At 43.8% G+C, this 25989-nt stretch overlaps 1 protein-coding gene across 1 annotated transcript in view; it reads right to left on the bottom strand.

Annotated features, from left to right (window-relative positions):
- The window catches only part of IL2RB (interleukin 2 receptor subunit beta), a 126425-nt gene that overhangs the window by 9794 nt on the left and 90642 nt on the right, over positions 1–25989 (bottom strand). Inside the window, exons 7-10 of the mRNA XM_030190070.1 lie at positions 22162–22279; positions 21765–21913; positions 21483–21642; positions 7753–7867 (exon numbers count right to left, since the gene is read on the bottom strand). Coding sequence (XP_030045930.1) covers positions 7753–7867; positions 21483–21642; positions 21765–21913; positions 22162–22279 — 542 coding nt within the window. The remainder of the gene's footprint in view (positions 1–7752; positions 7868–21482; positions 21643–21764; positions 21914–22161; positions 22280–25989) is intronic.

Below are 25989 nucleotides of genomic sequence, written 5' to 3' on the forward strand. Positions count from 1 at the left end.
GCAGGGGGGGCAGGAGGGATGCTGCCGGGGGGGGGGGTGGGATTACCTTGCTAGCGCCCGTTTCATTGCCTACCGAAACAGGCCTTTTATATTAGTAAATAAATAAAGCAAAGAAACAAGAATACTCCTACAGATAAGGCCACTCTAGCTGGCCCACTTATCTCAGGCTTTCTTTTTATTTTTATGCAACTAGGGACCCTTTATGGCTATCCCATACATTTTTGCCTCAAGCTCCTTCCCTTTTGTGTTTGTGGCTTATTCTAATTTCTGTTATTATATGTGTTTTTGTGTTTGCATTTCCCTAGAAGGCATTCCATGCATTCGCCATCCTCTCCATGAAGAAGTATTTTCTGATGTTACTCCTCAGTCTATCCCATTGACCCACAAACCAGTCAGATGTTCAAGATAAGGCTAACAAATAATGCATGAAATAGACTTGCATACTATCGAGGGAGAAAGTATTCAAATCTTTTCATGCATATTTATTAGGGATATCCTAAAAACCTGACCAGGTAATGGCTCCCTGAGGACCTGTAGGAATACTGCCCAAATCACTTTTATGGATTTCTATATGCCCAGATGGCCAAAAGAAAATAGCGTCAATAACACAGTCTGAGTCGGAAAGATTTAAATGGTTTGTTCTTCAAAAGCATCCGGCAATGTTGCCTCAGAATCTATATTTGAAACAAAAGAATATCTGGTCTGGTCACAGACATTAACTTAGCCTCGAGGCACCCAGCAATACATGGGTGAGGGCAGATTGAACAGTGGGGGAGGGGTCATGAGGAGAAAAGCCCAAGCAGAAAGAAAAGGCAGCAGGTTTCAATTACTTGGCTAGATCCTGGTCATGGCCAAGTGGGGTAGGGGAGGGGGAATGGAGGAGAAGCTTGTGGTGCACATTTATTTATTTAGATTTTGCTCACACCTTTTTCAGTAGTAGCTCAAGGTAAGTTATATTCAGTTGCAGTGGATATTTCTTTGTCCCAGGAGGGCTCACAATCTAAGTTTGTACCTGAGGCAATGGAGGGTTAACTGGCTTACCCAAGATCACAAGGAGCAGCAGTGGGATTTGAACTGACCATCTCTGGATTACAAGGCTGGTGCTTTAGCTGCTAGGCCACTCTGTCACCCCAATGGAGCAGGGGGTAGCATTTAAACAGGCAAGCCTACATGTTGTCATTTTTCACTGCAGGAGCTGTGTGCATCCTCCCTGCTGTTCCAAAAGGTGTTGTGATTAAAAAAAAAAATATGCTTCTATGTTTCTATGTAAAGTGTTTTCAGGCTGTTTATGTAAATTATATTTTATCACAGCAAAAGGCATGGGAGTGCTGATCAAGCCACTTGGTAAGGGGAAGTTGGAGCAAACAGCCATTGAAAGTCGCTTGGTGCTGCTCTGGAGACAAAGTTGGATGATGGAATCAAAGATGCCACTGTTGACTGATATGTGTTTCTGATATTTCTTTGGGGGAAGCTCTTTTCTATCACTATGTTGTGTGGAGACAGCTGCTTGTAGTCCTGATGAATAGTGAGACTGCATTACTCTAAAAAGAGGCTTATGCTGACCTTGAAAATTGGACAGATTAATTACTTTAGTGCTAGGAAAATAGGTAATCTGTGATTTCTGCAAAGAGCAAGTTTGATGGTGAATTCATATGTAAATATTTTTATACCTCTGCATAGGAGTGAATTATATTTTTCTAATGCTTAATGTGTGCAATGGCAATATAGATTTTGACAGTAATTACACTTTGTGTAAAACAGGAAAAAAATACCCATTATTAACCTTGACAAATAGAGGAAAATTGTATGGTCTGAACTTATTTGTTCTGAGATTTGATTTCTATGATACAGAGGATTAACAAATTACATAATTCCTGCAGACCAAAACATGACATATACAAATGTTGATGTCATGGTGGCATTATGTAATTTTAAATTCCAGGTTTTCCAGTGAACAAGTTCTTATTTAATAGGCAAGCATAGTGGTGGTTTCTATGAAATAGCACACCAACTTCGGTGCTAAAAAGAAGCTTACATTCTCTGTTTTTCAAGATTCAATAGCCCCTAAAGCAAAAGTAGTTCTGTAAATGTGAAAACTCGAGTCAGACAACTGGAAGGGGCAATTATCATTGAATCATGGGACTTTGATTGAGATAAGTAATTTGAGGCGAGGACATTTGAGATTCCAGTCCATTATTGTTTATGTACAAAAAAAATGTTTCTGGATATTTCTCTGTCCCAGGAGGGCTCACAATCTAAGTTTGTACCTGAGGCAATGGAGGGTTATGTGACTTGCCCAAGATCACAAGGAGCAGCAGTGGGATTTGAACTGGTCACCTCTGGATTACAAGACTGGTGCTCTAACCACTAGGCCACTCCTCCACATTAGAGGGAAAAGTTTGAGTCAAGGAAACTTTTAAAAGGTACCCGAGGGGGGAGGGGTAAAGAAAGACAAGGGGAGATGACTGGTTGCCAGCTGGAGATGGGACAGGAGGAAGGAGGGAGAGATGCTGGAATATTTTTGTGGGTGCAAGGGAAAGATAAGGTAATTGCTGATTACTTGTGGAGTGAGGGAGGAGAGGTAATATGGACTATTTGTGAGGGTGTTGGGAGAATGCTGGACTATTTGTGAGCAGGGCCTGTGCTATGGTTTCTGGCGCCCTCCTGCAGCCTATTAGTCAGCACCCCCTACCCATCCAGGGGCATGGTCACAATGGCCCGCCCCTATAGTAGCCACACCCTACAGTAGCCACACCCCTTTCACCAGCCATGGTGCATATAAACAGGCATCATTTAAAATATTACACCAGTATAGGAGAAGAAAAATAACTTTTTTTAAAATTATAATTTCTGTAAGCTGTTACAGCTCCAATATACCCAAAATGACCAAACCAATTAGCATACAGACCAGGAATTAGGACAACAGTCTTGCCAAACCTGAAACAATATGTTATCAAAATCTCAGAACCTAACAAACAGATCTCTATTCAGACCACTTGGCCTTAAAGTCACACATGCGAACAGAGATAGCCCCTCTTCAATTTAACCTGAAATCCTAAGAAGCTAGACTCTGCATGCAGCACAATACCAGAAAAAAAAGAAAGAAACACATTGCTATACACTGCAAAATAAGACAGCAGATGTAAATTCTCAAATTGGACATATTCCAAACACTAAAATGAAAATAAAATGATTTTTTTCTACCTTTGTTGTCTGGTGACTGTTTTTCTGATTATGTTTGGTCCCCCTCTCTCCCTTCCCCTCCATCCATGTGCATCTCCTTCCTCTGTCTGCCCTTCCCTCCATGTCCAGAATTTCTCCTTTCTCCCCTCCATCCATGTGCCTCTCCTCCTGTCTTCTTCCTCTCCATCCATGTCCAGCATATCTCCTCTCTCCTCCATCCATGTGCAATCTACTTCCTCTGTCTTCCTTCCACTCCATCCATGTCCAGCATTTCTCCTCTCTCCCCTCCATCCCATGTGCATCTCCTTCCTGTTTTCCCTCTTCCTCCATCCATATCCTGCATTTATCTGCTCTCCCCTCCATATCACATATTCAGCAACTCTCCTCTCTCCCCTGCCCTCTCTCCATCCATATCTAGCAATTCTCCTCTCTCCCCTGCCCTCCCCTCCATGTCCAACGATTTCTCCTTTCTCCCCTACCCGCCCATCCATGTCCAGTGATTCTCCTCTGCCCTCCCCTCCATGTCCAGCAATTTCTCCTCTCTCCCCTGCCCTCCTCTCCTATCCCTGTCCAGTGACCCACCCCAGCCCCCACCTGCCCCCCTTTTAAGCCCCCGAGTTCCAGTTCAACCCAGCCCTCACTTGCCCATCCTCTTCTCCCACAACAGCCCTCCTTTCATTCCTGCTGCCCTGCCTTTTAAAACTTTTATTTTACCTCAAGTTGCAGCAACAGCAGTGAAAGCAGCAGGCTCGGCTCCCCTCCAACCTTCCCTTCCATTCTCTCTCAGTGTCCCGCCCTCGCGGAAAGAGGACATTACATCATAGGAGGGCGGGACACTGAAATGGAAGGGAAGCTGGAGATGAGCCAAGCCTGCTGCTTTCACTGCCATCCCTGCGACTTGAGGTAAAATCATAGGCGTAGTTTGTGACTGTTTCATTTGGGGGGGCAAAGGATGGGGCGGGTACAGGAACTTGAAGAGAAGGCTTCGGGGGCAGAACCAAGGCAGCGTGTATGTCGCTACCGCTGCCAGGAACACAGAAAAGCTGAAGAAGACTGCTGCCTGTGCCGGAGGGAGGGAGGAAGAGAGGGGGTAGACAGACATGCTCATCTGTCCGTCCGCTTCGCTTCCCTGCCCTCTCTGTCTGCGTCCTGCCTTCCTCTGATGTCATTTCCTTTCGGGCGGGACGCAGACAGAGAGGGCGGGAAGCGAAGCGGCTGGAGACGCGCGCGTGCCTGCTTGTTTTTTTTTTTTTACTACTGGCACCAGTCATCATATCGTCATCGCTTGGGGGGGGCATTGCCCCCCCCTCGTCCCCCAGTCTACGCCCATGGGTAAAATAAAAGTTTTAAAGGCAGGGCGACAGAAAGGAAAGGAGGGCTGTTGTGGGAAGCTGAAGGCGGGCAGGTGAGGATAGTGAGGACCTCTTCCGGCAGTGGTAAGCATGCTTGTGGCGCCCTCCTTCCATGCTTACCGGGTTGCGCCGGCCCTGTTTGTGAGGGTGGGAGGGGAAGAAGGTCAGATGCTGGACCATGTGTGGGTGCGGGGGTGAGGAGGAAGAAGACAAAATGCGTACCATGTGTAGTGTGGCGGGGGGGGGGGGGAAGAAGATAAAATGCTGGACCATGTGTAGGGTGGAGGTTAAGAAGGTAAAATGCTGTACCATGTGTGGGGGAGTGTCTTGACAATTTTAGCACCATGCAAGTGTGCCATGAAATGAAAAAGGTTGAAAATCTCTGCTTTAGGCAGTAACCCATGGACGTTTAAGTGATGAATATCGAATAACCAGATATTCAAAGCCAAAGCCCGTCCATGTCCTGGCTTTGAATATCTGGGAATAATTTATTTATTGCACTTGTATCCCACATTTTCCCACCTATTTGCAGGCTCAATGTGGCTTACAAAGATCTGTTATGGCAGCGCCATAACAGGGAAGAAATAGAATTGGTGTAGCAAAGAGAAAGAAGAGGACAAGAGGATCTGGTTATGCAGCTGTATAGTGAAGCATTTTGAATAAAGGAGTGTAAGGGTTGTGTTCGAGTAGTTATGGGTTCTCGTGGTAGGCTTTGTTAAAGAGATAGGTTTTCAAAGATTTGTGGAAGCTGTTTAATTCGTTGATCATTTTCAAGTGAGTTGGTAGTGCATTCCACATCTTCGTACTTATGTAGGAAAAGCTGGACGCATGTGTTAGTTTGTATTTGACCCCTTTGCAGCTGGGGAAGTGTAGGTTGAGAAAGGTGCAGGAAGATCGTTTAGCATTTCTAGGTGGAAGGTCCACTAGGTGTAGCATGTATGTCGGGGCTTCTCCATGAATGATTTTATGAACAATCGTGCATATCTTGAACATGGTACGTTCTTTCAGTGGGAGCCAGTGTAGGTTCTTTCTTAGGGTTTTTGCACATTCATAATTTGTTTTTCCAAATATGAGTCTGGCTGCGGTATTCTGGGCTGTCTGGAGTTTCTTGATGGTCTCTTCTTTACAGCCAGCGTAGAGTGAGTTACAATAGTCCAGGTGACTTAGTACCAGGGATTGTACCAGGTTTCGAAAGATGGCCCTAGGGAAGAAAGGTTTTACTCTTTTGAGTTTCCACATGGAGTGGAACATTTTCTTCGTTGTATTCTTCACGTGGTTTTCAAGTGTGAGATTTCGGTCAATGGTAACTCCCAGAATTTTCAGCCTGTTTGAGATGGGGAGGGAAAAGTTAGGGGTGGTTATGGTGGTGAATTTATTTGTGTTATGTTGTGAGGTTAGTATAAGACACTGTGTTTTTTTCTGCATTGAGTTTTAGCTGGAATTGCATCCACCCAGGAGTGCATAATTTGTAAGCTTTGGTTGATTTCGTTGGTAATTTCCTTTAGGTCCTGTTTGAATGGGATATAGATCGTGACATCATCTGCATATATGTATGGGTTAAGGTTTTGATTGTCTAATAGCTTGGCTAGTGGTATGCCATTGGCGGTGAGCAAAACACTCTGCTTATGGCTGAATATTGACCCCCATATTCAGAAATCCATCAAACTTATGTTGTCACTATTAGATTGCTAGATTATTGAGCCCCCTCTGCAGTATTCCCAAAAATCTATAAATGGTGCTTAAAACTGTGCAATCAAATTTGGGTGCGCACAATCTGATTAGAGAGACGATTGATGCCAATAATTGGGCGCTAACAATTAATTATTGGTATTACATGGCAGCAATTTGGATTTGTGTATGCTATTCTATAAAGATGTGTGTGTAAATTTTTTATCGCACAACTGAAAAGGGGGTGTAGCCAAGGAAGGGGCATTAACTAAAGATGTGCGCAGTATTATAGAATTCAGGGGATCCATGTCTAATTTAGGAGTGAGGATTTTCATCAGGTTTCAGTTGGTGTAGATCCCCATTCCCACAATTGAGCGTGGATCCCCACTCGGACCGCCATTTATAGAATAGCGCTCATCGTTTTTTGTGCCCATATTTGGGTACCATTTACCGAATTTAGTCCTATGTGTGAAGTGAATATTTTTTTCTCTCTATTTTATAAAGGCAACATATGTCTAATATGTGTTTGTAAATTTGCTTTTTTGAAAGTAGCCACACAAAGCTACACCTGCTCTGAGGCAGAAATAACTTTGTGCATCTATATGCCAATAAGAATAGGTGCTTATGACTTGACATACACACGTGCCAATTATTTCCACATTTCACCCATTCTCCTGCTCTGGGAACACTGCATAAAGCTAGATGCTATGATTTCCTAACATCAACATACATGCATGTTGTTGCTACAAGAATTTTATATCCATTTTTTCATCCATTCCGACCCTCCACTTATACCTCATACGATCACTATACAACTTTGTATTTGTTATCCACCGACTGGGCAAACGCTTTGACGGTACTATGTAAGCCACATTCAGCCTGCAAATAGGTGGGAAAATGTGGGGTACAAATGCAACAAATAAATACAATAATTAATTAATTAAATAAACACATAAATAAAATATACACCTACTTGAGCATGTAAAATGCTGTTCTGTATGCTTGTGTCAGTTATAAATGTAACAGTGGCATAGCCAGGCCTGCTCAGCAATGGCACAGCTGGTTTGTGGCTGGTGGGGAGCCCCATGTCCCGCCAGCTGAAGACTCCCGGCTATCTGGCATCTCTTAATTTCCTCCCCCAAGTCCCCGCCCCCAGGCAGCGAGCAGCAATTCATATTGGCTACTCGCACCGGCCCTGAGCCTTCCCTCTGATGCAACTTCCAGGCTCTCCCATCCGTGAAAATGACTGGCCCAGTCGGCCTAACATAGGCTTCTCAGTGAAATTATAATTACAATCCCATGAATGCAAGGCAGCAAAACATACTGTAGACTGGATTAGCCTCTCCGTCCTCAGAGGTGGTGATCCTATGTTATGTGTAGGATTATTAGTGTTTGATTATCCATTATATATCAGTAACATCTAAGCAGGGGTTTCAAGTCATGCCCTGGTAAAAAGAGAGTGAATTATATGGGGAAACGGAGTCATTTATGAGAAAACAGTCACCATATTGGAGGAACATCAGAAAAGGCAATTTCTACTTATCCTTACCATTTAGAGGCATAGAAACCAGCAACCACAAGAGTGATGATAGTACCGACTAAAAGACATGGCACCAGCACGTGGAGAATTTTGTCTTCCTCTTTCTTTACTGAAAACCTGAAATCTAAGATGACATCAGAGATAACATGACTCTTATGGTGAAAATACTGACACTATTTAAGTGTATAGACCCTACAAATGTATCTTTCTCTTCCCTAGCTTTTCCTTTCCTCTCTTTTGCTGTTCTTGTCTTTGTCCTCTTCCAAGATCATTTTTAAGTTCATTATTTATTCTAAAACTGAGTCTCTGTTAATACTGTATTGTAGTAATTTTCTCTCTCCTCAATGAAGTGTTATTGATGTGATTTTGAATGATATTGTGTGGATGAGTCTTTTCTATCTTGAATGGCGTTCTTTTCAGTTTTTAAAATTTTTTATGATGTACACTGCTGTGTTCTTGCTTATGTAAGCCAATGCAGTATAGCAAGTTTAATACACTATACACCATAAACACTAGAACATGGTTATTCTTTATTTTGTGTTTGTTTTCTTTAAGATTTCCTAGCAGTTTATACTGAATTATTTATGTGTACCTTCAACTTTCTTTTGGAATTATATTTTCAAAAGTTTGAATTTAAAAAAAGTAGTTCCTACACACACAACTTTGTTATTGCACTTACATCCTGATCTGTAGCACACCTAAGCTGATGACCTAAACCATTTTTCTTTTTTTTTTTTAGTTTTGGCTGAAACTGAATTTGTGATTGAAATTTGTCACTGGGTTTCAGCTGAAACCATAACTGTAACTAATTGCTACAGCCCCTAATCGATGCTAAGGCCCTCCCTCCAAATGGGAGAAGCCCTCCTTCCAGTTACCCTCCCAAAGAACAGGAGAAGCCCCCTTCTGATCCCACCCCCACCCATAGGTCCCCCAGGCCTACCTTATAATTGCTGGTGGTCTAGTGATAGAATTGCACTTAGTGCCAATTCCTCAGAACTACCAAATGCTCTCAACACATAGAGATGAAAAAAGAGGTATGGGGGGGGGGGGGGGCGGGGTCTCAGTAATATACAGAACGGCTGTGCGCATGGAACTAGCAGACCAAATCATAAGCAGGGATATGGAGGTATTTTCCTGAAACTACAAGGAGCTCCTTTCCACGTGAGACTGTGGAATCTTAATACTATACCACCCACCAGACAACGGGCAAACTATCGCAGATAACCTCCAAGCGTACATTGAACAATGCCTAACACCTCATCCAGATACCATCATCATAGGAGGCTTAAACTTGCACCTAGAAAATGACGAATGCCAGGAAGCAGAAGAATTCTTAAACTTTCTAAACAAACTGGATTCAAAACTATTCAGTGAAGGGAGCTCCCACACTGCCGGCCATTTATTAGATGCCATCTTTGTCCCAAATGAACTGAAATCTACCCGGAAAACATGGTCCTCATCATCCCTCATCTGGTGAGATGACAAACTGTAAGAATTTACTCTCCTATTCCACCTCATCAATCAAAAAATACACAAAGAGGGACAATGCTAACTAGGGGCAAAATAGAAGGCACAAAACTATGGACAAATGTGGAAGTGAAACTACTACCATCAATCAACACTCCTGAAGAGTTACTAGCACACTGGATGACGGCAATCCAATCCTCCCTAGATGACAGCACCACGAAAAGAAAGAATAGTCCCTAGGGCAGCCATAAATCCATGGTACACTCCAGAAGTACTAGTCTTGAAACAGTCCTGCAGACATTTAGAACAGCAATGAATGAAAACACAGATACACCAGGATAGAAACACATGGAGAACTCAGATCAGAAAGTTCAAAGAGATGATAAGATCTGGAAAAAAAAATTATTAGTCCTAAAAGATAACTGATAGCAGCAGCTCAACTCGCACCCTCTTTCACCTAGTCAAATCCTTGACTAATCCACCACCAAGCCTGGCTCCAAACATATTCGCAGATCATTTCCAAGCAAAGGTAGAGAAATTGCAGAAATCCATCCAACCAAAAAGAAGAACATGCATGACATAAAAATAGGCTGCCCAGTGGACTGCCTCTGGAACACCTTTGGGGAACCAACAATATTGAATTGAACACATCTTCAAAAATTCTCAAAGGGCTCTTGCTCTCTCGACCCTTGCAAGGCTGAACTCCTAAACTCAGCACCCATAATTGCCACTTACCAAGAATTATTGACACTAATTGACATAAATTAGAATTTATGCACACAACTGACTAAGTGTGTTCTATTTTGTGATGTGTGTAAAGTCTAAGTCATGTGGAGGCATAATCGAACGGGGCCGGCCATCTTCAAGGCGGCCCCGTTAAAGCGCGTCCCGACTGTATTATCAAAACAAGTAGCCGGCCTATCTTTCGTTTCGATAATACGGTCGGAGCGGCCAAATCTCAGCATTTGGGCCGGCTATTAGAGTGGACTGGCATCGGTTTCCAGCGATAATGGAACACTAATGGCGGCGATCTCAAACCCGGCCAAATTCAAAGACATTTGGTCATGGGAGGAGCCAGCATTTGTAGTGCAATGGTCCCCCTTACATGCTCAGGCACACCACCGAGCACCCTGGGTGCACTGTAGTGGACTTCACAAATTGATCCCAGGTGCATACCGTGGGTGCTGAGCCCCCAAATCCGTCCCAAAACCCACACCCACAACTGTACACCACTACCGTAGCCCTTAGGATGAAGGGGGGCACCTACATGTGGGTACAAGGGTTTTGGGGGGGATTGTAGGGCTCCCATTTACCACCACAAGGTTAACAGGTAGGCGGGGGATGGGCCTGAGGTCCACCTGCCTGAAGTGTACTGCACCACTAAAAACTGCTCCAGGGCCCTGCATACTGCTGTCATGGAGCTGGGTATGACATTTCAGGCTGCATAGAGGCTGGTAAAAATGATGTTTAATTTTTTTTTGGGTGGGAGGGGGGTTGGTGACCACTGGGGGAGTGAGGGGAGGTCATCCCCGATTCCCTCCGGTGGTCCTCTGGTCAGTTGGGGCACTTCTTGGAGGCTGGTCCTAAAAATAATGGACCAAGTGAAGCCGGCCAAGTGCTTATCCGAGCCAGCCTTCTTTTTTCCATTATCGGCCAAAGCCGGCCATGTCTTAACCATGCCCCTGTCCCACCTTCCATACCCTGCTGAGCCCCCCTTGAACTTTGGCCGGCTCTGCGCGGAAAGCAGTTGGAGCCGGCCAAAATCGGCTTTCGATTATACCGATTTGGCCCGGGTTTAGGAGATGGCCGGCCATCTCCCAATTTGTGTCGGAAGATAGCCAGCCATCTCCCTTCGAAATAGCCAGGGATAGTGAAAAGGGGCATGGTCATTGGTGGGAAAAGGCAGGTTGTGGACATTTCTAAATTCTATGCGCGTTGTTATACAATATACCCGGTCCACGTGTAATTTAGGCATCAGCATTACACCAGGTTTTACTTGTAACTGTCCGCGACCTAAATTTAATCTCTTGGATGGGTACTCGGCATATTCTATAAACACATATAAATTTAGGCTTGCCCTATAACGAACACCCTAATTTAGGCATACTTAGAATATGCATAGGCGCATTTTGTTTCAGCACTGATTTTTTTAGGCGTGATATATAGAATCAAGTCCTAAACGGCTTACAATTAAAACACATAATTCAATAACAAATAGCTCAAATATATATCCACATATAAATCACAGAGGAAATCTAAAAACAACCATCTCCTAATCTATCAATCAAAAGCATTCACATTGGAAGAAAAGCCTGCCACATTAAGTGCGTTTTTTATAACCTTCTAAATTGCTGCAAGGTAGTACAGAATCGAATATGGGCTGGTAATGTATCCATAGCAATGCACCTGCCATAGAAAAACACATGCTGATGTAACCTGTATAAAGAACTGCACTAAGAGTGTGGACAGAAAAAGAGTCTAGCACCAATCAGATCTCAAATTGCACAGAGGTACTACAACTGTATCACTTTGCCTTAAGTTACCATGGAGCAGACAGGTGCAAAATCTTATAAATCAGTATCAGCACCTTATACAGTATATGTCAGCCACATTGAGCCTGCAAATAGGTGGGAAAAATGTGGGGTACAATGCAACAAATAATAATAAATAATGTATTCAATACTACATTGGCAGCCAATGGAGCTGCTTCAATAATGGGGTTACATGTTCAAATCTTCTACTCCCCATAATTAACCATGCTGCTGCCTTTTGGATTACCTGTAGAGCCATACAATGTGCTTTTGCCATCCCCAAATATAAGGTACTACAATAATCCAACTTTGCCAAAATCAGGGTTTGCACAATCAGTCTAAAATCATATGCACCCAACAACATACGTAGATTATAAAATGCCGAGCGAACAACCTGGCCAACCTGTTCCTTAAAGGATAGATGGGAAGCCAAAGCAACCCCAACATTTCTCATTTGCTTCCCTAAAGGATAAAGCTCCCATTCAGCAAACAATTCTCAAATGGATCACTACTGATTGATGCCCCACCATAACAATCTCAGTTTTTGTTACATTCAATGCTAATTTATCTCTTGCATTCAAAAACCAATATCAGCCATACAACAGTTTAAAATCCTGATCCAACAGGAAAGAAACATTTTATTGTCATCGGCATATATTCTGTAACTCAATTGCAACTTGTGAAACACGTCTCCCAATGATGACATATATGTATTGAAAAGCAAAGCTGAAAGGGCAGAACCTAGCAAAATACCCATCGGTACTGAATACACAGATGACCCTGATCCTTTGTACACACCTGCATAGTTCTCACACTCAAATATGATTTAAACCATTCATACCCCTTTCCTCTAATAAACAAACATGATAACTTTGTCAATAACAGAGCCAGATTAACGGTATCAAAAGCTGAAGAAATTTCAAGTGACATCAAACAATAAACATTCTTCTCATCCATACCTCTACAAATTTTATCTACAGTTGAAATTAACAGTTTCCACACCATATTGAATTCATATTGAAATGAGTCCAGTCCCTGAGTTTGATCAACAAATTTACCCAACTTCTATAAAACAACCTTCTCAATCACTTTCCCTACTATTGGAAGTACCAAGATGAGTCTCATCTACAAGCCTTAACCGGATCAACCTCAGCTGATTTTAATAGCAGTTTTACTGTTGCTAACTTCAATGTAGCAGGGAAATTCCCGGAAGTCAACGAGGACTTCAGAATAAAATTCAAAGAGGGAGCAACAGAATCAGCTAATTGCCTAGTCATCAACGAGGAACACAGATCCACAACCAATTTAGTTGGCCTAAGACCTTGTGCTATAGAAGCCACCATCTGCTCATACATTTTCTGAAACTGTTGCCCACAGATTATCACAGGAGTGAGAAAGCAAGAAGGCAAATGGTCTACTAGATCCAACGTGGAACAGAAAGAGAAGTAGACCTTATGTAGAAAAACAGTCTTTACTGGTTCATCAATACTCCCAGGATTCACAAATAAGTGCCCTACAGGATTTTATCTCTCAGGGCTCTGGAATCAACTCCCCTCTGCGTGATACCAGTTAGGGTTTTCCCTCCCACCAAGGGCTCTAATCCTATTCTGCATATTCACTAAGGTATGTGAGTGGTGAGGGGGCAGAGATAGGTACAACCAGTCTTACCACAATATGCATAAATGACCAGAATACCAAGATAAGCACATATGTAGGCATATATGCATATAAATCACAATATTTTGTATATATGATATTCTATAATATGGCACCTAAATTTGAAGGCAGATAGTTTGAAGGAGGGCATATATATGGCCAGAATCTGGGTAGAATCATAAGCAGAGCACACAGTTACACTACTTCAGAGATATGCTCATATAAACCTAATTGCACTGCTATTCTATAAAGAAAAATAAACATCTAGTTTGCTTTATAGAATAGAACATAAGAATAGCCATACTGGGTCAGCCCAATGGTCCATCTAGCTCAGTATTCTGCTTCCAACAGTGGCTAATTCAGGTCACAAGTACCTGGCAGAAACCCAATTAGTAACAACATTTCCTTCTACCAATCCCAGGGCCAGTAGTGGCTTCCCCCATGTCCATCTCAGTAACAGGAATTTGTCCAAACCTTTTTTAAACCTAGATACACTAACCGCTGTTACCACAACCTCCGGCAATGAGTTCCAGGGAACTATTCTTTGAGTGAAAAATATTTACTCCTATTTGTTTTGAAAGTATTTCCATGTAATTTCATTGAGTGTCCCCTAGGATTTTTACTTTTTGAAAGAGTGAAAAATTGATTCACTTTTACCTATTCTACACCACTCAGGATTTTGTAGATGTCAATCATATCCCCCCTCCCCCAGCCATTTCTTTTCCAAGCTGAAGAGCCCGAACTTCTTTAGCCTTTCCTCATATGGCAGGAGTTCCATCTCCTTTATCATTTTGGTCACTCTTCTTTGAATCTTTTCTAATTCCACTATATCTTTTTTGAGATATGGTGACCAGAATTGAATGCAATACTGAAGGTTGCATCAAGGAGCAATACAGAGGCATTATAATATTCTTGGTCTTATTTTGCATCCTTTTCCTAATAATCCCTAGCATTCTGGGGCCATACCCTAAAGCAGCCCCTTGGCGAAACATGACCCATGTTGGTTGCGGGTCCCTTAAAATTAAGATAACTATATTAAGGTATTGAAGATTTGATTATAAGTATAAAATTCATAATACTTGTAATTTTGGACTTATTATGAGTAAGGTGAGCCACAGGACTGTGATCCTGTGTGAAACGAGTCATATCTGAGGTCTGTGAAAGTAGGCTTCCGATGTGCGTAATTTAAAATATGTTTAGTGTTGAGTTGTTTTACTCTCATAATAGAGGACTTCCTCCATATGCTGACCACTCCCCCAAACATTACCACTGAGGGTTTGACATTAACATTGTGCTTTGGTAAATAAGCCCGTAAGGGAGCTCTGAGAAGATCTAGTGAGTTTGCCAAAAGTTCTTTTCAATGGATCCTTGGAGACAGAAGTGGTCCCGTGGGATTACAGAAGGCCAAATGTCCTTTTTCAAAAAAGTGTGAAACGACAAGCTAGTTAGCTTATTTCATTGATAGGAAAAATAATGGAAGGAAAGGGTAGTGAGGTGTCTTGAATACAGCAAGTTTTAGCTTATGTCAAACAAACCTAAGCAATTTCTTTGAATGAACAATTAGGGAACTAGAGCAAAGATGTGTGCTGTGAAACCTATACTTGCTTTTCAGCAATGTTTTGATTTTGTCTCACACAGAAGGTTCATAAATGAACTAAGCAGCCTGGTTGAGTGATAGATAACAGAAGGTGATAGTACACAAAATTTACTTTGAAGAAAGAAAGGTAATTATTGAAGTACCTCAGGGATCAGTCCTGCTGCTAGTTCTGTTTAATATCTATGTGAGTGATGTTGTGGAAGGATTAAAAGGCAGAGGATGCCTTTTTGTGGATGTATTTCAGAGCCTCTTTAGATGAGCAGTTACTTATATACCCTTCCCATCACAAAGGACCACCTCATACATAGGCGCTGACTCCGTGGGTGCTGTGGGTGCTCGAGCACCCCCAATATTTCACCCACTGGAAGTTCCCTTCACCAGCCCAGAATTTTAAAAGTCCCTCCCTCCCTCTGAGTTCCAAGTCCTCCCTCCCTCCCTCTGAGTTCCAGGGCCCCCCTCCCTCCCTTCGAATTTTAAAAGTCATCTTACCTTGTTGGGGTTACGGCGGCATCAGCAGTGAAAAGCGTGCAGGCTCGGCGCTTCAGCCTTCCCTTCTCTCAGCTCTGGTACCACCCTTGTGGAAAGAGGAAATGAGGGCGGGACCAGATCTGAGAGAAGGGAAGACTGAAGCGCCGAGCCTGCACACTTTTCACTGCTGCTGCCGCCGTAACCCCGACGAGGTAAGATTACTTTTAAAATTCGGAGGGAGGGAGAGAGGGGGGGGCCCTGGAACTTGGAGGGAGGGGGAACCTGGAACTTGGAGGGAGGGGGATGGCCTGGAACTCAGAGGGAGGGACAGAGGTAGGGGGGCCCTGGAACTCGGAGGGAGGGGGCGGGCCTGGAACTTGAAGGGAGGGAGGGAGGGGGGGGGAGGGATGGAACAGGGAGGGAGGGGAGGCCTGGAACAGGGAGGGGGGCCTGGAACTCGGATGGACGGACGTAGGGAAGAGGGCCTGGAACTCAGAGGGAGGAGGGCCTGGAACTCGGAGGGAGGAGGAAGGGGAGGAGGGGAGGAGGAGGGGAGGAGGGGAGGAGAGGAAGGGGGGATGGCAGGAGGGGGAGGGGGAATGCACCACCTGTAAAAAAAAAATGTCAGCACTCCCAATCATTTTGAAAAGTTGGCTCCTATGACCTCATATATTACCCAATCAGCAATCCTGCAAGTTCATAGGAGTCCTGTGATAGGGCCTTAATGTCCTTGCCACACCTCTGCTCAGTAACTTATATTTGTAACAAACAGTTGGGATGTCATGACAATGGGGGGTCTTGTCAGTTTGTTTGTAGCAAGACAGTTGGTTGGAATGTCATGGCAATAGTCTTTGCCAGTTTGTGGTCAGCCAGAAATTCTTGTCTTGCTACTATCAGTGGAAACTCACAGAAACACACAGAAATAAGCAGACTCAAAAGAAAAGACCAGAAGATTCCAGAACAATGGATATTAAACAGAATCGACAAGCAGACAAAATGAGACATAACCTAAAAAGGTGAAAGGAGTGGTAATGTGCTTGGCGGTTAAACTGTATTTTTTTTAAAATGCAGCATTGTTCTTTTGGGTAAGAAAGTGCTTTGCTCTGACCAGGAGACTGAGTTAGGTATGATAGTACATGATGATCTGAGGCAGGTGAAAGAATTTGAAAAGACAGTGGGCAGAGCCAAAGGGATTCTATGTTGCATAGCGAGAGGCTTAAACTGCAGAAAAAAAAGAAGTGATAATACTCTGTATAAATTATCAATTATTATTATTATTAACATTTGTATAGCGCTACCAGACGCACGCAGCGCTGAACACCTGACATAGAGAGAGTCCCTGCTCAATAGAGCTTACAATCTAAAAATAATACAGACAGACAAGACAATTAAGGGCGAGGGAAGTACTGGGTGAGAAGGAACAAGGGGAGGTAATTGAGTAATAGCTAGGAGCCAAAAGCAATGGTGAAAAGGTGGGTTTTCAGCATAGATTTGAAAACAGGTAGAGATGGAGCTACATGTACAAGCTCAGGAAGTCTATTCCAGGCATAAGGTGCCGCGAGGGAAAAGGGACGAAGCCTGGAGTTAGCGGTGAAGGAGAAGGGGGGCGACAAGAGAGATTTGTCCAGTGAGCGGAGTTCACGGGAAGGAATGTAGGGATAGATGAGAGTAGAGAGGTAATGGGGAGCTGCAGAATGGGTGCATTTAAAGATCAGTAAGAGAAGTTTGAATTGTATGCGGAAGCGGACAGGGAGCCAGTGAAGTGACTTGAGGAGTGGGCTAGTGTGGGTATAACGATTTTGGCAGAAAATAAGTCGTGCTGCAGAATTTTGGACAGATTGGAGAGGAGAGAGATGGCTGAGAGGAAGACCAGTGAGAAGTAAATTGCAATAATCCAAACGAGAGGTGACAAGGGTTTGGATAAGGGTTCTGGTAGCATATTCAGAAAGGAAGGGGCAGATTTTGCTAATGTTGTAGATAAAGAAACGACAGGTTTTGGCGATCTGCTGAATATTCGCAGAGAAGAAGAGAGAGGAATCAATGTGACCGTACTTAGAATATAGTATCTATTTTTGAAGTTTACCAGCAAAGAAATCCAAAATGGTGCAGGATGAGACTTAAGGACCTACATATGTTTATCCTAGATACAAGGAGAAACAGGGAATAAATGATGGAAATAATTAAACTTATCAAAACATAAATCAAGCACAAGAAGTGAATATTTTTCTGAGGAAAGTGTACTCTAAACCAGGAGGCCCAAGTATGAGACTCCATGGGGGTAGATTCAGGGGTAACATTACAAAATATATCTTTACTAAAAGTGTGGTTGATGAATGGAATGGTCTCCCATCAGATGTGATAGAACCACAGTGACAGAATTTGACAAAGCGTGGGATAAGAACAGAGGATCCCTGGTCTGAAGAAGTCAGGGGAAAGAGAACAGCTGGGGTCTGTGCATTGCACTAGGAATAAAGTTAGACAGACTAGACAAGTCTAACGGTCCCTATATTATAATTTAATTTTAAAATGGGTTCAAGGTAGGTTATTGACATAATAAAAATTGTAGCAGGCTAGTTGCCACCTGGACAGTATCCACTGGACAACTCCCACCCACCAATTCCTGCCTGGATAATTCCCTCCTAGGACTTTTCTCCAAATTGGACAATTATCTCCTAGGACTGTTCCCCCCTGCCTATTTCTTACTGGCATGTAGTTTTCATTGATTTTGTTGTGCTGGAGGTCTTTTTTCTTATGCATTGTATTTTTTTATGATTTTGGTTTATTTAAAAATTTTTTTGGTGTAGTGTAGCATGTTAAAGATAACGTTTGGGGGTGTGGGGGGCATTGCTCACCAAACGATCTGGAAGGGGAAAGAGAAGGAGATACATTTCAGACTGTGATGCTTCATGATTGTTAAGGGTGGGAATTGTCCTCTCTGGAGTGGTGGAAATTGGTTAGATGGTAATTGTCTTACATGGCAATTTTTCAGATGGAAATTGGTGAGTGGGAATTTTCTGGTGGGACATGACCTAGAACTGTAAAAAATATATAGGATAAAATCAATACTGAGATACAATCATGTGAAAGGCAGTTATGTAACTGGGCATGTGAAGGTACATGTAAGTGCATGGAAAAGCACTACTTACAAGCTAGTGGGTGAGAGTAGAAGATAGAAATTGATAGGTAGCTGAAAGATATAAAGAAGGAGAACAGCGAGAAAGAGGCTGAAATTCAAGTGAACAGAGAGGCAGAAAAGAAAATGTAAAAAAAGAGAGGAAAGAGCTAAAAAGGAAACAAAGACCAATATGTCAGAGGCAGGTGTAGTGAGGGAATGGAACAAGCAGTGGCGTAGGAAGGGGGGGCGGTGGGGCAGTCCGCCCCGGGTGCACGCCGCTGGGGGGGTGTCGACTCTGCTGGTTCCATGCTCCCTCTGCCCCAGAACAGGTTACTTCCTGTTCCGGGGCAGAGAGAGCAGGGAACCAGCGGAGCCGATGCAGCTCCGAGCGACGTGCACTTGGGGGCGGATCGGCCCTCTCGCCCGCCCCTCGCTTCCTAATTCAAGTAAGAATGCGCTCCGGGGGGGGAGGGTGCCGTACTGCACCCAGGGGAGGGGGTGCAGCGGCGACCCGCCCCGGGTGTCAGCCGCCCTCGCTACGGCACTGGGAACAAGACAGGAGAGAGAAAAGACAAATGGACAGAAGCTGCTTGAAGGAGAAAGAGCAAAGGACATACAAGCAAGCAGAAAAGTGAAACTGAAACCAACATGATGGAAATATAAAATGTCCAGACATCAACGGTAGACAAAAGCATTTTATTTGTAATTTATTAACCTATATATGTTAGCTTTGGGAAAATTGCATACCAAATGTCTTTGTACTGTCTTCACTAGAAAACAAAATGCATTTCCGTTTTTATTTCTCCAGTGTTGCAGGACATGTTGTTTAACTTCTTAGGGTTCCCAGTTCAATTTTTGTCTACGTATTTTTATTTCTAATTTGTCATCCCTTGTTCTATATTTGATGAGAGTATGTCGGTGGGATTGTACTGGCAGGTGAGGAGATCAGAGGGGAGGCAGGGAGGAGAGGTCATTCAGGGCACCCCCTCCTTTATTTTCTGAACTGTGCCCTAGCATGTCTAACACCAGTCCTGACCCTTGCTATAGCTAGTGGGGATCCCCAAGCATCATCAGCTGAGGTCCTCCTCCAAAGGCAGCCATAACTCTCTTCTACCAATCTCTGCAATCGGCGTCAGCATCCTTGAGACAATGTAAATTAAGAATGCATGGGGTGCTGGCATCGGTGGCTCATGCCAAGCTTGGTAAAAGGGAGTTCCGGCCACCTTCACAGGAAGTCGTCAGCTGACAGATCTTGGGGATCCTCATTAGCTAAAGTATTTATATTTTGAGTTGGAGGGTGCTGGGAGAGGGTGGCGGCTGAAAGAAAATTTTGTGCCCAATCACTTTGAGCTCAGGCCCACCCAAAATTGGCTGTCTGGCTACGCCACTGCTGAACATTACTACTGTCAGGATAGCACAAACTTCAACTCCCTTGGAAACAACAGTGTCAAAACCAGACATTTGATGGTGACTGAGTATATTTCAAATCAAAGGTTTGGTAAGAGTCCACCGAGGCGGAGGAATGCCGAGATCCCACGATGAAACACAGGAATAAAACAAGGAGTGAGAAATAGACCAGACTAACCAGAGACAAACGAGGAGACTTCAGTCGATTGTAGATAATTTATTGCTGAAGACTTCACCAATCAAACATATAAATGGCAAGTGACCGACTCACCCGCAAATGCACAGTAGCGACTCACTCTCTGTCCCGCCCCGCATCAAGACGTGATGACATAAGAGGACAGAATAGAGAGGGAAAGAAACGCTGCGCTGAGGAGTGGACCTGGAACACGGAAGGGGAGGAAGGGAACCGCCGAGGTCGCTACCACTCCCTCCCCCCCGAGGTCGCCGGTGGCCCCCCTCCACCCAGGCCGGGCCCCCTCCTCTCCATTGAACTTACAGCGCCTCACCTCTGAAACTGCAGCAGGCAGATTGCCTCCCATCGGCCTTCCTTCCCTGCCTGTGTCCCGCCCTCGCCGACATTACGTCACACGAGGGCGGGACACAGGCAGGGAAGGAAGGCCGACGGGAGGCGATTTGCCTGCTGCGGTTTCAGAGGTGAGGCGCTGTAAGCTCAATGGAGAGGAGAGGGCCCGGCCCGGGTGGAGGGGGGCCAGCGGTGACCTCAGGGGAGGAGGGGCGGTGGCGACGACCTCGGGGGGGGGGGGGAGGGCAGGAGAAATGCTGGGCATGGATGGAGGTGAGGGAAGACAGGAAGACGCACATGGATGGATGGATGGAGGGGAGGGGACAGAGGAGAGGGAAGGGGATAGAGGAAAATAACTGGATGTGAATGACAGGGGAGGACAGGGGGTAAAAGAGAATCGCTGGCCATGGGTGGGGAGGGCAGGGGAGAGAGGAGAGCTACTGGACATAGATGGATGGAGGGGAGGGCAGGAGAAATGCTGGACATAGATGGAGGTGAGGGAAGACAGGAAGGAGATGCACATGGATGGAGGGGAGAGGGTAGGGGACAGAGGAATTTTGCCAAACAAAAATCTCGCCCGTTTTAACGAGCTTAACGGCTAGTAAATTGTCTATAATTGACTGAAGTCTCTTCATTTGTTTCTTGTTAGCTTGGTCTATTTCCCACTCCTTTTTTTTATTCATGAGTATATTTCAACACAGGCACCTAACATTAGAAGGCTAGTTGTTTAGACCTATAGCTCTCTGATTTACTAAGGAGCTTGGCAGTAATCTCATGGTGATGAGGGAGTTGGTACTGGATTGAGAATATAGCCATCTTTGCAGGTTGGTAGAGAACTTTTAAGGAGGCAAACAGAAGCTGACTTGTAAAGCAGAGAGGATGGAGTTAATAGGACAGACTGGAAAAGTCAGTTCAGTTTTTTTTCTGCTGTAAACTATTGTCAGTACTTTGAAAACAAACCCTTACATCTCATACCTGCTTTGGGGGTTATCCACATAATAGCATGGCTCCATTGGCTCCACCGGCTAGAACTGAATCTTGTTTGGTTCACCCGAACCTCAGCCTCATATTCTGTGTCTGGTGAAAGGTCTCGAATTGTCACCCATCTCTGTTCCTGTTCAATGACGAGTGGATCCTTTGACCAAGAGAATATCAAAATGTTATATTTTTCCTTATGCTTCAAATCAGCAAGCCTTAGATCTCTTATGCTTGGAAGCAGCGAACCTCTCTCTAACCTCCATAATCCTTAACACTCACCATCCAGTGGTTGTGCCGAGTAGGTTTATACCTCACTTGATATTTTCTCCAGTTCTCTATGTAGTGGGAATGCTCACAGCGCCAGGTAAGATTGTAGTAGCCATCACTGCTGTTGCTTATTTTGAGGGAGAAGGGGGGACTTAACATTACTGGAAATGCAATATATGTAAGCCATTAGAATGCAGGCAGAGTAATGGAGTCACAACAGATTGCTTTCTAAATGACAAAAAATAGTTTCAACTCACCCCTTAGACACAACCCCCTCCCCAACACTCACAAGAACCTATATATCACTCATGTTTGCACACTCTACATATAAGTTGAAGCCCTTTCTATGGTTTTCATAAGGTGTGGGGAGTAGGATGTTTCAAATGTTTTATACTTAATTTTCACATACGATGGTAATATGGTTTGTAGTTCAGTGTCTCTGCCACTTTCTGTTCCGTGGTCCTGTTCGTGCCAGTCGTGCATTTGACGATGAGAGTCATAGTGTGCCCAACAGTCATTGCCAAATCCTGAAGGATTAGAAACAAGGAAAGTCAGCAAGAGGTGTCTTCAGTACTTCAAATGCATCAGATCCTAACTTTAACAGCTCCTGAACTTTGAAATTCATTGTCTGTACACTTGAATCAATATTCTTCCATTGACCTATTCAAATCTGAGCTCAATACCTTCTTTTTTGAGATGCATTTTCCAAAGTCCCGTGAATACTCCATGATCCAGGCGCAGAATACCTCTTGTTTTATCCTCTACCTCCCTTTCCTATTAAGATTTGAGTTCTTTCCTTTCTTCCCTACTGTATATTATAGTTTATTTGAATTTTGCTCACACCTTTTTCAGTAGTAGCTCAAGGAGAGTTACATTCAGGTACACTGGGTATTTGGTTTAGTTTAATAGTCCAGCCACTATTAATTTTAGACTGTATGCCACCTAGATGGTACTTCCTGTTAGGCAGAATAGTAAATTTTAATAAAACATGAAACTTGAAGACATCAGCAGTGATTATAATAGGAAGTGGAGAAGACCTACAGAAGGCATAATGGGGATAATTCTATAACTGACAGCCTAGAATTACGAATCCAGAGGGTGCATTGTAGGAGCCTATAAAGGAAAGTATGCATGTATATAGTAGAGAATACTAAATATAAGACCTCACCAAGTATACAATACTAGCATAACTGGGTATATATGGTTTATGGTTTATTTCACATTTGATATTACACCAATTCAAAACAAGTCATGGTGGTATACAAATATAGTAATGTCTAGAAAGGGATTACAATAGTGATAGGAAAGCAACATGCATTCCAGATAGGTCAGTAAAAATCAATCATAAAACATACAGACATACTGATTTAAATATATGCATTTAGGTCCAAATTGTATAAATGGGGCTTAAAAACGGCACCAAAAAACCACGCGCTTAGCATGATTTTATAAAGTATACCTAAAATTAGACGTAGTTTATAGAATATGCTCATGTGCTGTTCTTGTGGTTAAAACCTAAACCAGGCCTAAATACCTGCACCTAAGTTAGGCACAGATCGGGTGTATGCCATAATAATGTGCATAGCTTTGAAATGCCCATTCCACGCCCATGGCCACACACACCCTTTTGGCTGTACGCGTGGAGGGGCATTTTCGAAAGGTCGTCCAAGTATGATTAGGACGCCCTCGTGAAGTTGGCCAAAATCAGGTAGGTATAATCGAAAAAGAGTATGGACGTCCTTAGACATTCCATTATCGCAGTTCAAAATGCCCAAATCAGGGACGCCCAAAGTATAGCAAAAAGGACGCCCATCTTCCAGAACCACGAAAGGACGTCCCTAAAACATTCACTGTACTTTCATATCAACGTCCTTCAGCGGTTCAACGAGAAAGACATCCTTATTACTGTACTTTGGACTTCTCTGATGTACCTGGTTGTTTCATAAGTACAGTGCATGTAGTTGCGGAGATCCAGGTACAAGAAATATAAGGAACATTAAGTGTAAAATACAGTAACAAGGACGTGTTTCTCACAGAACTGCCAAAGGACGTCCATCTTACAAGGCCCACCGAAGGACGGTGGGCCTGTAAGAGGGACGTCCTTCGGCAGTTCTGTGAGAAACACATCCTTGATTACTGTATTTTACACTTATGAATGTTCCTTATATTTCCCGTACCTGGATGTCCGCAACTACATGCACTGTACTTGCAGAACATGCAGCTATGGGAAATATAAGAAACATACATATTATATTGTGTATATATGAAGAGGTTCGCACTCTTGATAATGATCTATATAAGGAAGACTCCGTACATATAAACACGTATTCATCCAAATAAGGCCCTGCACACGTGACGACGGTGCATGCACGTCATGGATATCCATGCGTCATGGTTGTCCACGTGCCGACCCAATATGGGGCAGGACGTCCACGTGCTGTCTTGTCCATATATGGGATGGTCGTCCATATATGGAACTGTGCATGTAAGGACGTCCATCATGCATAGGCGTCCATATAAGGCGATGCACGTTTTCCAATGGTTATTCACTTAGAAATATGGCGCTCCGAAGAGAACCCAACTTTAGTTTAGCGTAGAGTCTGCTCTTGGTGCAGCTCTGCCTGAGGCACCGGCGCAGGCTCTTCCTGCACCACCACCACCTGCCCCCCAGGACTGTGTCCAATAGGACACAGATACGACAAAGGCTGGAAAGGTAAGTGCTTTTTTTCACCCCCCCCATCCACTGTTCCTGGGCTATCTGGTCCCCCTCCTGTAGCACCACATTTAAGAGCTCCCTCAGCAATGTAAGCACTAACTGTAGTCTGCATTCAAGGGTAATCAGTGATATGTGCACATGCACATTCATTAATAGAATCTACGTACTAGAAAAGAAAAACATTCTCACATCCTTACAATACTGCACACAAATGGTACTCTCTGTCCTCATGTCCACCTCAGTGACATCACCTGTACCAATGTAATATCCCCCCCCCCCCCCCCAATCAGTGTTGAGTGTCTCTACAATTTGGCTGCCAAATGAATTTGTGTTGTGAAAACAAGAAGGGCCATCCCCTGACTCCTGGTGTACAAACTGGTATCTTACAGCTGTTTTGCAATTCGGAGGGACCTGGAGTCCCTGAGATGCCGGTTCTGGCATATATGGCGGGACAGCCCCAATCTCATTGGGAGTGTGCAAAGGCGCCTCAGGGCTCGATGTAAGTATTGTACACAGGGCACCTGTACTCATTTGTAAATGTATTTATTTAATAATGTCGTGTACAATATCAGTTTCCATGTGGCTAATAGGCAGCTAGTAAGTCATAACACCTCTGTCCCAGTTCAAGGCCTGAGGCTGCAGCTACATAAGTACATAAGTAATGTCATACTGGGAAAAGACCAAAGGTCCATCGAGCCCAGCATCCTGTCCCCGACAGCGGCCAATCGAGGTCAAGGGCACCTGGCAAGCTATCCAAACGTACAAACATTTTATACATGTTATTCCCGGAATTGTGGATTTTTCCCAAGTCCATTTAATAGCGGTTTATGGACTTGTCCTTTAGGAAACCGTCTAACCCCCTTTTAAACTCTGCTAAGCTAATCGCCTTCACCACATTCTCCGACAATGAATTCCAGAGTTTAATTACACGTTGGGTGAAGAAAAATTTTCTCTGATTTGTTTTAAATTTACTACACTGTAGTTTCATCGCATGCCCCCTAGTCCTAGTATTTTTGGAAAGCGTGAACAGACGCTTCACATCCACCTGTTCCACTCCACTCATTATTTTATATACCTCTATCATGTCTCCCGTCAGCCGTCTCTTCTCCAAGCTGAAAAGCCCTAGCCTCCTTAGTCTTTCTTCATGAGTGTGGCTGTAACTTCCAACTAACCTCCTCTGAGATGAATGAGATGACATGCCTCACTTCTGTATCCCCCTTCCTGGGGTGGATACTGTTTCATGGTATTCTTGCCTGATGTCCTGCTCTTAGTGGATGTCATAGCATGATTTGAAAGTAATGTAAAGAAATAGTGCTTCCACCCCCCTCCTCCTCTCCCCCCCCAAAAAAACAAAATGATCATCCTACCATAGTCACAACTCAAAATGCTAATGTCCTGCTGAGGAATGAGTGTTTCCTGCCAACACATCTTATAGTGTACTCCTTTTTCACACCAGCTTCCAGGGTTCCCTGTCATGTCATCTCAAGCATGTGTCTAGCCCAGGGCTTACCACTGACCCCC

Source organism: Microcaecilia unicolor, chromosome 1 (assembly GCF_901765095.1).
Source record: "Microcaecilia unicolor chromosome 1, aMicUni1.1, whole genome shotgun sequence".
NCBI classification, from domain to species: Eukaryota; Metazoa; Chordata; class Amphibia; order Gymnophiona; family Siphonopidae; genus Microcaecilia; species Microcaecilia unicolor.